The sequence below is a fragment of the Procambarus clarkii genome, chromosome 20, assembly GCF_040958095.1.
Source record: "Procambarus clarkii isolate CNS0578487 chromosome 20, FALCON_Pclarkii_2.0, whole genome shotgun sequence".
NCBI lineage: Eukaryota > Metazoa > Arthropoda > Malacostraca > Decapoda > Cambaridae > Procambarus > Procambarus clarkii.
The window spans coordinates 47127387-47140704 of record NC_091169.1 but is presented as its reverse complement, the minus strand read 5'-3'; the positions used below and the strand labels follow the sequence as shown (position 1 = coordinate 47140704).

The window sequence follows — 13318 nt, the reverse complement described above, 5'->3', positions numbered from 1 at the left end:
GTGCCAAGGAGAACATATAGCTAGCAGTGCCAAGGAGAAGATATAATTAGCAGTGCCAAGGAGAACATATAGCTAGCAGTGTCAGGGAGAACATATAGCTAGCAGTGCCAAGGAGAACATATAGCTAGCCGTGTCAAGGAGAAGATATAGCTAGCAGCGCCAAGAACATATAACCAGCTGTGCCAAGGAGAAGATATAGCTAGCAGTGCCAAGGAGAAGATATAGCTAGCAGTGCCAAGGAGAAGATATAGCTAGCAGTGCCAAAGAGAACATATAGCTAGCAGTGCCAGGGTTAACTAGCTGTGCCAAGGAGAACATATAGCTAGCAGTGCCAGGGATAACTAGCAGTGCCAAGGAGAACATATAGCTAGCAGTGCCAGGGATAACTAGCTGTGCCAAGGAGAACATATAGCTAGCAGTGTCAAGGAGAACATATAGCTAGCAGTGCCAAGGAGAACATATAGCTAGCAGTGCCAAAGAGAACATATAGCAGCAGTGCCAAGGAGAAGATATAACTAGCAGTGCCAAGGAGAAGATATAGCTAGCAGGGCCAAGGACAAGATATAGCTAGCAGTGCCAATTAGAACATATAGCTAGCAGTGCCAAGGAGAATATATAGCTAGCAGTGCTAAGGAGAACATATAGCTAGCAGTGCCAAGGAGAATATATAGCTAGCAGTGCCAAGGAGAGCATATAGGTAGCAGTGCCAAGGAGAACATATAGCTAGCCGTGCCAAGGAGAAGATATAGCTAGCAGTGCCAAGGAGAACATATAGCTAGCAGTGCCAAGGAGAACATATAGCTAGCAGTGCCAAGGAGAACATATAGCTAGCAGTGCCAAAGAGAAGATATAGCTAGCAGTGCCAAGGAGAAGATATAGCTAGCAGTGCCAAGAAGTACATATAGCTAGCAGTGCCAGGGAGAACATATAGCTAGCAGTGCCAGGGAGAACATATAGCTAGCAGTGCCAGGGAGAACATATAGCTAGCAGTGCCAAGGAGAACATATAGCTAGCAGTGCCAGGGAGAACATATAGCTAGCAGTGCCAAGGAGAACATATAGCTAACAGTGCCAGGGAGAACATATAGCTAGCAGTGCCAAGGAGAACATATAGCTAGCAGTGCCAGGGAGAACATATAGCTAGCAGTGCCAGGGAGAACATATAGCTAGCAGTGCCAGTGAGAAGATATAATTAGCAGTGTCAAAAAGAACATATAGCTAGCAGTGCCAAGGAGAAGATATAACTAGCAGTGCCAGGGAGAACATATAGCTAGCAGTGCCAGGGAGAACATATAGCTAGCAGTGCCAAGAACATATAACCAGCAGTGCCAAGGAGAATATATAGCTAGCAGTGCCAAGGAGAACATATAGCTAGCACTGCCAAGGAGAACGTATAGCTAGCACTGCCAAGGAGAACGTATAGCTAGCAGTGCCAAGGAGAACATATAGCTAGCAGTGCCAAAGAGAACATATAGTTAGCAGTGCCAAGAACATATAGCTTGCAGTGCCAAGGAGAACATATAGCTAGCAGTGCCAAGGAGAACATATAGCTTGCAGTGCCAAGGAGAACATATAGCTAGCAGTGCTAAGGAGAACATATAGCTAGCAGTGCCAAGGAGAACATATAGCTAGCAGTGCCAAGAACATATAGCTAGCAGTGCCAAGGAGAACATATAGCTAGCGGTGCCAAAGAGAACATATAGTTAGCAGTGCCAAGGAGAACATATATGTAGCACTGCCAAGGAGAACATAGAGCTAGCAGTGCCAAGGAGAACATATAGCTAGCAGTGCCAAGGAGAACATATAGCTAGCAGTGCCAAGGAGAACATATAGCTAGCAGTGCCAGGGACAACATATAGCTAGCAGTGCCAAGGAGAACATATAGCTAGCAGTGCCAAGGAGAACATATAGCTAGCAGTGCCAAGGAGAACATATAGCTAGCAGTGCCAGGGAGAATATATAGCTAGCAGTGCCAAGGAGAACATATAACTAGCAGTGCCAAAGAGAACATATAGCTAGCAGTGCCAAGGAGAACATATAGCTAGCAGTGCCAGGGAGAACATATAGCTAGCAGTGCCAAGGAGAACATATAACTAACAGTGCCAAAGAGAACATATAGCTAGCACTGCCAGGGAGAACATATAGCTAGCAGTGCCAAGGAGAACATATAACTAACAGTGCCAAAGAGAACATATAGCTAGCAGTGCCAGGGAGAACATATAGCTAGCAGTGCCAAGGAGAACATATAGCTTGCAGTGCCAAGGAGAACATATAGCTAGCAGTGCTAAGGAGAACATATAGCTAGCAGTGCCAAGGAAAACATATAGCTAGCAGTGCCAAGAACATATAGCTAGCAGTGCCAAGGAGAACATATAACTAGCGGTGCCAAAGAGAACATATAGTTAGCAGTGCCAAGGAGAACATATATGTAGCACTGCCAAGGAGAACATAGAGCTAGCAGTGCCAAGGAGAACATATAGCTAGCAGTGCCAAGGAGAACATATAGCTAGCAGTGCCAAGGAGAACATATAGCTAGCAGTGCCAGGGACAACATATAGCTAGCAGTGCCAAGGAGAACATATAGCTAGCAGTGCCAAGGAGAACATATAGCTAGCAGTGCCAAGGAGAACATATAGCTAGCAGTGCCAGGGAGAACATATAGCTAGCAGTGCCAAGGAGAACATATAGCTAGCAGTGCCAGGGAGAACATATAGCTAGCAGTGCCAAGGAGAACATATAGCTAACAGTGCCAGGGAGAACATATAGCTAGCACTGCCAGGGAGAACATATAGCTAGCAGTGCCAGGGAGAACATATAGCTAGCAGTGCTAGGGAGAACATATAGCTAGCAGTGCCAGTGAGAAGATATAATTAGCAGTGTCAAAAAGAACATATAGCTAGCAGTGCCAAGGAGAAGATATAACTAGCAGTGCCAGGGAGAACATATAGCTAGCAGTGCCAGGGAGAACATATAGCTAGCAGTGCCAAGAACATATAACCAGCAGTGCCAAGGAGAATATATAGCTAGCAGTGCCAAGGAGAACATATAGCTAGCACTGCCAAGGAGAACGTATAGCTAGCACTGCCAAGGAGAACGTATAGCTAGCAGTGCCAAGGAGAACATATAGCTAGCAGTGCCAAAGAGAACATATAGTTAGCAGTGCCAAGAACATATAGCTTGCAGTGCCAAGGAGAACATATAGCTAGCAGTGCCAAGGAGAACATATAGCTTGCAGTGCCAAGGAGAACATATAGCTAGCAGTGCTAAGGAGAACATATAGCTAGCAGTGCCAAGGAGAACATATAGCTAGCAGTGCCAAGAACATATAGCTAGCAGTGCCAAGGAGAACATATAGCTAGCGGTGCCAAAGAGAACATATAGTTAGCAGTGCCAAGGAGAACATATATGTAGCACTGCCAAGGAGAACATAGAGCTAGCAGTGCCAAGGAGAACATATAGCTAGCAGTGCCAAGGAGAACATATAGCTAGCAGTGCCAAGGAGAACATATAGCTAGCAGTGCCAGGGACAACATATAGCTAGCAGTGCCAAGGAGAACATATAGCTAGCAGTGCCAAGGAGAACATATAGCTAGCAGTGCCAAGGAGAACATATAGCTAGCAGTGCCAGGGAGAACATATAGCTAGCAGTGCCAAAGAGAACATATAGCTAGCAGTGCCAAGGAGAACATATAGCTAGCAGTGCCAGGGAGAACATATAGCTAGCAGTGCCAAGGAGAACATATAACTAACAGTGCCAAAGAGAACATATAGCTAGCACTGCCAGGGAGAACATATAGCTAGCAGTGCCAAGGAGAACATATAACTAACAGTGCCAAAGAGAACATATAGCTAGCAGTGCCAGGGAGAACATATAGCTAGCAGTGCCAAGGAGAACATATAGCTTGCAGTGCCAAGGAGAACATATAGCTAGCAGTGCTAAGGAGAACATATAGCTAGCAGTGCCAAGGAAAACATATAGCTAGCAGTGCCAAGAACATATAGCTAGCAGTGCCAAGGAGAACATATAACTAGCGGTGCCAAAGAGAACATATAGTTAGCAGTGCCAAGGAGAACATATATGTAGCACTGCCAAGGAGAACATAGAGCTAGCAGTGCCAAGGAGAACATATAGCTAGCAGTGCGAAGGAGAACATATAGCTAGCAGTGCCAAGGAGAACATATAGCTAGCAGTGCCAGGGACAACATATAGCTAGCAGTGCCAAGGAGAACATATAGCTAGCAGTGCCAAGGAGAACATATAGCTAGCAGTGCCAAGGAGAACATATAGCTAGCAGTGCCAGGGAGAACATATAGCTAGCAGTGCCAAGGAGAACATATAACTAGCAGTGCCAAAGAGAACATATAGCTAGCAGTGCCAAGGAGAACATATAGCTAGCACTGCCAGGGAGAACATATAGCTAGCAGTGCCAAGGAGAACATATAACTAACAGTGCCAAAGAGAACATATAGCTAGCAGTGCCAGGGAGAACATATAGCTAGCAGTGCCAAGGAGAACATATAACTAACAGTGCCAAAGAGAACATATAGCTAGCACTGCCAGGGAGAACATATAGCTAGCAGTGCCAAGGAGAACATATAACTAACAGTGCCAAAGAGAACATATAGCTAGCAGTGCCAGGGAGAAGACTGAACGTGTTGCTTCTCACTCAGCTGAAAATGATACAAGTTACTGTAACCTGTCAGTCTATAGTACGTCGCATTTTGACGTATACTCTAAGGCCAAAAGTCGTCGTACTAGACAATGGCAGCGGCTAACGAAATTGACGTACTGTCCCGTTTTCTGTTTTGGGTCCTCTGGTGGGTTAGGATAAGGGCATTTTAGTACGACAGTTTCTTGACGTCGGGAAAGCTTAGGAAGGACAGGTGGAGTTACTGAGGCAGATCCCTTTCTCTCTGATCTACTTTTCCCTATCAATACCCACTCAGGTTCCTGCGCCACCGTAAGAGACGAAGGAAATTACTTCCACTCGAAACTAGTGTCAACAAGGCCTCTAAGACAAGACTAAGTCGCTAGATACTTGAGCCCAAACACTTGAGATGAACGGTCTCGCTTCATGCAGGGCGGCGTTCAATCCCCGACCGTCCAAGTGGTTTGGCACCATTCCTTCCCTCCCTCCCCCGTCCCATCCCAAATTCTTATCCTGATCCCTTTCCAGTACTATGTAGTCGTAATGGCTTGGCGTTTTTATCGGGTTGTTCCCTTTCATTCCCCTACATACTTGAAAGACATCACCTTTCACCTGATGCTATCTTTCAAGCTGGCCACTGACGAAGAAAGCTGGCCACTGACGAAGAAAGCTGGCCACTGACGAAGAAAGCTGGCCACTGACGAAGAAAGCTGGCCACTGACGAAGGAAGGTGGTCACTGACGAAGAAAGCTGACCACTGACGAAGAAAGCTGGCCCACTGACGAAGAAAGCTGGCCACTGACGAAGAAAGCTGGCCACTGACGAAGAAAGCTGGCCACTGACGAAGAAAGCTGGCCACTGACGAAGAAAGCTGGCCACTGATGAAGAAAGCTGGCCACTGATGAAGAAAGCTGGCCCACTGACGAAGAAAGCTGGCCACTGACGAAGAAAGCTGGCCCACTGACGAAGAAAGCTGGCCACTGACGAAGAAAGCTGGCCACTGACGAAGAAAGCTGGCCACTGACGAAGAAAGCTGGCCCACTGACGAAGAAAGCTGGCCCACTGACGAAGAAAGCTGGCCCACTGATGAAGAAAGCTGGCCACTGACGAAGAAAGCTGGCCACCGACGAAGAAAGCTGGCCACTGACGAAGAAAGCTGGCCACTGACGAAGAAAGCTGGCCACTGACGAAGAATGCTGGCCCACTGACGAAGAAAGCTGGCCACTGACGAAGAAAGCTGGCCACTGACGAAGAAAGCTGGCCACTGACGAAGAAAGCTGGCCACTGACGAAGAAAGCTGGCTACTGATGAAGAAAGCTGGCCACTGATGAAGGAAGCTGGCCCACTGACGAAGAAAGCTGGCCACTGACGAAGAAAGCTGGCCGCTGACGAAGAAAGCTGGCCACTGACGAAGAAAGCTGGCCACTGACGAAGAAAGCTGGCCACTGACGAAGAAAGCTGGCCACTGACGAAGAAAGCTGGCCCACTGACGAAGAAAGCTGGCCACTGACGAAGAAAGCTGGCCGCTGACGAAGAAAGCTGGCCACTGACGAAGAAAGCTGGCCACTGACGAAGAAAGCTGGCCACTGACGAAGAAAGCTGGCCCACTGACGAAGAAAGCTGGCCACTGACGAAGAAAGCTGGCCACTGACGAAGAAAGCTGGCCACTGACGAAGAAAGCTGGCCCACTGACGAAGAAAGCTGGCCACTGACGAAGAAAGCTGGCCACTGACGAAGAAAGCTGGCCACTGACGAAGAAAGCTGGCCACTGACGAAGAAAGCTGGCCACTGACGAAGAAAGCTGGCCACTGATGAAGAAAGCTGGCCACTGATGAAGAAAGCTGGCCCACTGACGAAGAAAGCTGGCCACTGACGAAGAAAGCTGGCCACTGACGAAGAAAGCTGGCCCACTGACGAAGAAAGCTGGCCACTGACGAAGAAAGCTGGCCACTGACGAAGAAAGCTGGCCACTGACGAAGAAAGCTGGCCCACTGACGAAGAAAGCTGGCCCACTGATGAAAAAAGCTGGCCACTGACGAAGAAAGCTGGCCACCGACGAAGAAAGCTGGCCACTGACGAAGAAAGCTGGCCCACTGACGAAGAAAGCTGGCCACTGACGAAGAAAGCTGGCCACTGACGAAGAAAGCTGGCCCACTGACGAAGAAAGCTGGCCACTGACGAAGAAAGCTGGCCACTGACGAAGAAAGCTGGCCACTGACGAAGAAAGCTGGCCACTGACGAAGAAAGCTGGCTACTGATGAAGAAAGCTGGCCACTGATGAAGGAAGCTGGCCCACTGACGAAGAAAGCTGGCCACTGACGAAGAAAGCTGGCCACTGATGAAGAAAGCTGGCCCACTGACGAAGAAAGCTGGCCACTGACGAAGAAAGCTGGCCCACTGACGAAGAAAGCTGGCCACTGATGAAGAAAGCTGGTCACTGATGAAGAAAGCTGGCCCACTGACGAAGAAAGCTGGCCACTGATGAAGAAAGCTGGTCACTGACGAAGAAAGTTGGCCACTGACGAAGAAAGCTGGCCACTGATGAAGAAAGCTGGCCCACTGACGAAGAAAGCTGGCCACTGACGAAGAAAGCTGGTCACTGATGAAGAAAGCTGGTCACTGACGAAGAAAGCTGGTCACTGATGAAGAAAGCTGGTCACTGATGAAGAAAGCTTGTCACTGACGAAGAAAGCTGGCCACTGACGAAGAAAGCTGGCCCACTGACGAAGAAAGCTGGCCCACTGACGAAGAAAGCTGGCCACTGACGAAGAAAGCTGGTCACTGATGAAGAAAGCTGGTCACTGATGAAGAAAGCTGGTCACTGATGAAGAAAGCTTGTCACTGACGAAGAAAGCTGGTCACTGATGAAGAAAGCTTGTCACTGACGAAGAAAGCTGGCCACTGACGAAGAAAGCTGGCCACTGACGAAGAAAGCTTGTCACTGACGAAGAAAGCTGGTCACTGATGAAGAAAGCTGGTCACTGATGAAGAAAGCTGGTCACTGATGAAGAAAGCTTGTCACTGACGAAGAAAGCTGGCCACTGACGAAGAAAGCTGGCCCACTGACGAAGAAAGCTGGCCACTGATGAAGAAAGCTGGCCACTGACGAAGAAAGCTGGCCACTGATGAAGAAAGCTGGCCCACTGATGAAGAAAGCTGGCCCACTGATGAAGAAAGCTGGCCACTGATGAAGAAAGCTGGCCACTGACGAAGAAAGCTGGCCACTGACGAAGAAAGCTGGCCACTGACCCGGAGGAGGGCCTGGGGCTGACGCTGTTTATAAAAGGCAAGCCAAGACATCAGTAGAACACTATTGACCAAAGCCTTGCTCCAAGTTCTCAGAACCATCTTTGAAAAATCTTTGTGGAAACCGAAAAGATTTGACAAACTGCAAATTGGGTTTACAGATTAAACAAAATGTGCATTTCTGTCGTTAAACGACTTTAACGACTTTAACGACATTAACGACTTTAACGACTTTAACGACTTTAACGACTTTAACGACATTAACCTCAAGAGACTTGGAGTTCATAGGAATCTTCTATATATCATTGGAAACTACTTCAGTAACCGCGAACCTTTCGAGCTTCGAGCAATTGTAGGTCTAAGAGACTCAATCATCGTCCTAATTCAGTACAGTGCTGGAGTGCGCGTCCCCACCTCAGGAGCCTCGTCCCCAAACCCGGACCAACACATGTCTACACCCCGTACCATCCACATCAATGTTATTATGGAAGGATTATGTATGAGATTATTTTAGACTGGCAACATTACAAATATACACTCAGTAACCAGATATCTTGAGGTTATCTTGAGATGAGTTCGGGGCTTAGTGTCGCAGCGTCTTTTTGTTACACACTCCAGGGAGCTCCCCGTAGCAGCTGTCTAACTCCAAGGTACCTATTTACTGCTAGGTAACAGGGGCATCAGGTTGAAAGAAACATTTTGACCATTTGTCTCCGTTTCCACCGGGGGTCGAACCCAGAACCTCAGGACTACGAATCCGAAGCGCTCTCCACTCAGCTGTCAGGCGCCAAAATATACACACACAGTCACCACATATACACACAGTCACCACATATACACACAGTCACCACATATACACACAGTCACCACATACACACAGTCACCACATATACACAGTCACCACATATATACACAGTCACCACATATATACACAGTCACCACATACACACACAGTCACCACATATACACACAGTCACCACATATACACACAGTCACCACATATACACACAGTCACCACACATACACACAGTCACCACATACACACACAGTCACCACATACACACAGTCACCACATACACACACAGTCACCACATACACACAGTCACCACATATACACACAGTCACCACATATATACACAGTCACCACATATATACACAGTCACCACATATACACAGTCACCACATATACACAGTCACCACATATACACAGTCACCACACATACACAGTCACCACATATATACACAATCACCACATATACACACAGTCACCACATACACACACAGTCACCACATATACACACAGTCACCACACATACACACAGTCACCACATATACACACAGTCACCACACATACACACAGTCACCACATATACACACAGTCACCACATATACACAGTCACCACATATACACACAGTCACCACATATACACACAGTCACCACACATACACAGTCACCACATATACACACAGTCACCACATATACACACAGTCACCACATACATACACAGTCACCACATATACACACAGTCACCACATATACACACAGTCACCACATACATACACAGTCACCACATATACACACAGTCACCACACATACACAGTCACCACACATACACAGTCACCACATATACACAGTCACCACATATACACAGTCACCACATATACACACAGTCACCACATATACACACAGTCACCACATACATACACAGTCACCACATATACACACAGTCACCACATATACACAGTCACCACATACATACACAGTCACCACATATACACACAGTCACCACACATACACAGTCACCACATATACACACAGTCACCACATATACACACAGTCACCACATATACACACAGTCACCACATATACACACAGTCACCACATATACACACAGTCACCACATATACACAGTCACCACATATACACACAGTCACCACATATACACACAGTCACCACATATACACACAGTCACCACATATACACAGTCACCACATATACACACAGTCACCACATACATACACAGTCACCACATATACACACAGTCACCACATATACACAGTCACCACATACATACACAGTCACCACATATACACACAGTCACCACACATACACAGTCACCACATATACACACAGTCACCACATATACACACAGTCACCACATATACACAGTCACCACATATACACACAGTCACCACATATACACACAGTCACCACATATACACAGTCACCACATATACACACAGTCACCACATATACACACAGTCACCACATATACACACAGTCACCACATATACACAGTCACCACATATACACACAGTCACCACATATACACACAGTCACCACATATACACACAGTCACCACATATACACAGTCACCACATATACACACAGTCACCACATACATACACAGTCACCACATATACACACAATCACCACATATACACAGTCACCACATACATACACAGTCACCACATATACACACAGTCACCACACATACACAGTCACCACATATACACACAGTCACCACATATACACAGTCACCACATATACACACAGTCACCACATATACACACAGTCACCACATATACACACAGTCACCACATATACACAGTCACCACATATACACACAGTCACCACATATACACACAGTCACCACATATACACACAGTCACCACATATACACAGTCACCACATATACACACAGTCACCACATATACACACAGTCACCACATATACACACAGTCACCACATACATACACAGTCACCACATATACACACAGTCACCACACATACACAGTCACCACATATACACACAGTCACCACATATACACACAGTCACCACATATACACACAGTCACCACATATACACACAGTCACCACATATACACACAGTCACCACATACACACAGTCACCACATACACAGTCACCACATATACACACAGTCACCACACATACACACAGTCACCACACATACACACAGTCACCACATACACACAGTCACCACATACACACAGTCACCACATACACACAGTCACCACATACACACAGTCACCACATACACAGTCACCACATATACACACAGTCACCACATATACACACAGTCACCACATATACACACAGTCACCACACATACACACAGTCACCACATACACACAGTCACCACATATACACACAGTCACCACATATACACACAGTCACCACACATACACAGTCACCACATATACACACAGTCACCACACATACACAGTCACCACATATACACAGTCACCACATATACACACAGTCACCACATATACACACAGTCACCACATATACACAGTCACCACATATACACACAGTCACCACATATACACACTATCACCACATATACACACAGTCACCACATACATACACAGTCACCACATACACACACAGTCACCACATATACACAGTCACCACATATACACACAGTCACCACATACACACAGTCACCACATATACACACAGTCACCACATACACACAGTCACCACATATACACACAGTCACCACATACACACACAGTCACCACATACACACACAGTCACCACATACACACAGTCACCACATATACACACAGTCACCACATATACACACAGTCACCACATACACACAGTCACCACATACACACAGTCACCACATATACACACAGTCACCACATATACACACAGTCACCACATATACACACAGTCACCACATATACACACAGTCACCACATATACACACAGTCACCACATATACACACAGCCACATACATACACAGTCACCACATATACACACAGCCACATACATACACAGTCACCACATATACACACAGTCACCACATATACACACAGCCACATACATACACAGTCACCACATATACACACAGCCACATACATACAGTCACCACATACACATAGTAACTTTCAGTTTCACTAGATGAGTACTTAGTCGTAATGGCTTAGCGCATTCTCCTGATCGTTCCCCCATCCTCTTCAATAACCACATCACAAATGAGAGTAAATGAAACAGGGCAACAGAGTACCGTAGAGTTTACCATGTACTGTGGGATTTTTAGCACCTCTTATAGTCTAGGGTAGCTGCACTAATGCAGATGTACCGAATATGTTAATAAAAAAAAAATAGACCTTTCAGACCAGTTGGCATGAGGTACCTGGAGCTTTGCAATTACTTTATTCACTCTCGTGTTCTTGAAGATATCCTCACAGTATACCCAAAATTTGCCAGTGCAGGCTATTAAACACATGGCTCTGTATGACTAACTATCCTGCGAGATGGGGACTTGTATTACCACTGCTACCTTATTCAATCTTGTGTTGTTGATATCCTCAAAATGCATCCGGAGTCTGCCAGAGCAGACCGCTTATCACATGCCTCTGTATGACTAACCATCCTGTGTGATGGGGATATTTTAGCATCACCTAGTTAGCTTTTTTGACACACTGTATTCCACTTCATATAGTCTAGGGTAGCTGCACTAATGCAGATGTACCTAATATGTTAAAAAAAAAAAAAAAAAAAATTTAGCACCTCGTAGCTAACTTTTTGACACACTGTACTCCCCTTCATATACTCTAGGGTACCTGCACAAATGCAGATGTACCTAATGAATTAATAAAAAAATAAGCATACTTCAGCGGAAGTCTGAGGACCATTAGAGGGGTCGGTTGCTAGAGGGCATTGCTATTTATTTCGTGGTTGACTTGTTTAGGGAGTATGCTTGGGAGTCCCCAGTGCCCAGGTTCGAATCCTCATCATGACTCCAACTGATTTTCTCAGCATTGATATCTTTGTTAAATATACTAGACTATTTTACTTGAAGTTTATTAGATCTCAAGTTGATTATCATGACTACTTCTTGGTACATCTTTCTGCCCCAAGATGTACCAAGACCATAAACACGAGGGAAGACCTGAACCTTCCCTCCATGTTGGAGAGAATCATACAAGTCAACATAACCTGTTTGCTGCTGAGAATAAAGGAATTTCAAATATACAGTATTTTGTATGGATTCAAACCCACACAAATATAACTCATTATAAAATGAACAAATTGCAGGCAAATTAGTATGTATCACGGATGGAGTTGAACTATCCAAAGGTATCCCTGTCTCTGTTAGATAATAATGTTTTAAACATTCAGGTCTGAAAGGACAAATTACACTCTAAAGGCATGAAAGAAAAAGTATTAAAAAGCTGTGATTTGTTCAGATCCGAAACCTATGTTTATGGGCAGCACAAAACGTCGACCAGACTGTTCGACACAGTGTATTCACACAACTAGGTGAATACAACTAGGTAAATGGTAAATAGTGGTTGCCAGGGTCAGGTTGGGTTACCGTTACCTGTGGCAGGTGGCTACAGGTGACGGATCTCCAGGTGCAAACTCCAGGTACAAACTCTG

The 13318-nt window shown here is 45.8% G+C and overlaps 1 protein-coding gene across 1 annotated transcript in view; it reads right to left on the bottom strand.

Annotated features, from left to right (window-relative positions):
* Positions 1-5266: 5266 nt before the first annotated feature.
* The window catches only part of LOC138366870 (uncharacterized), an 8164-nt gene continuing 112 nt past the window's right edge, over positions 5267-13318 (bottom strand). Inside the window, exons 1-4 of the mRNA XM_069328162.1 lie at positions 13260-13318; positions 12732-12884; positions 7675-7921; positions 5267-7227 (exon numbers count right to left, since the gene is read on the bottom strand). The exon at positions 13260-13318 is cut by the window's right edge and continues 112 nt beyond it. Of these exons, the coding sequence (XP_069184263.1) occupies positions 5267-7227; positions 7675-7921; positions 12732-12884; positions 13260-13318 (2420 nt within the window). The remainder of the gene's footprint in view (positions 7228-7674; positions 7922-12731; positions 12885-13259) is intronic.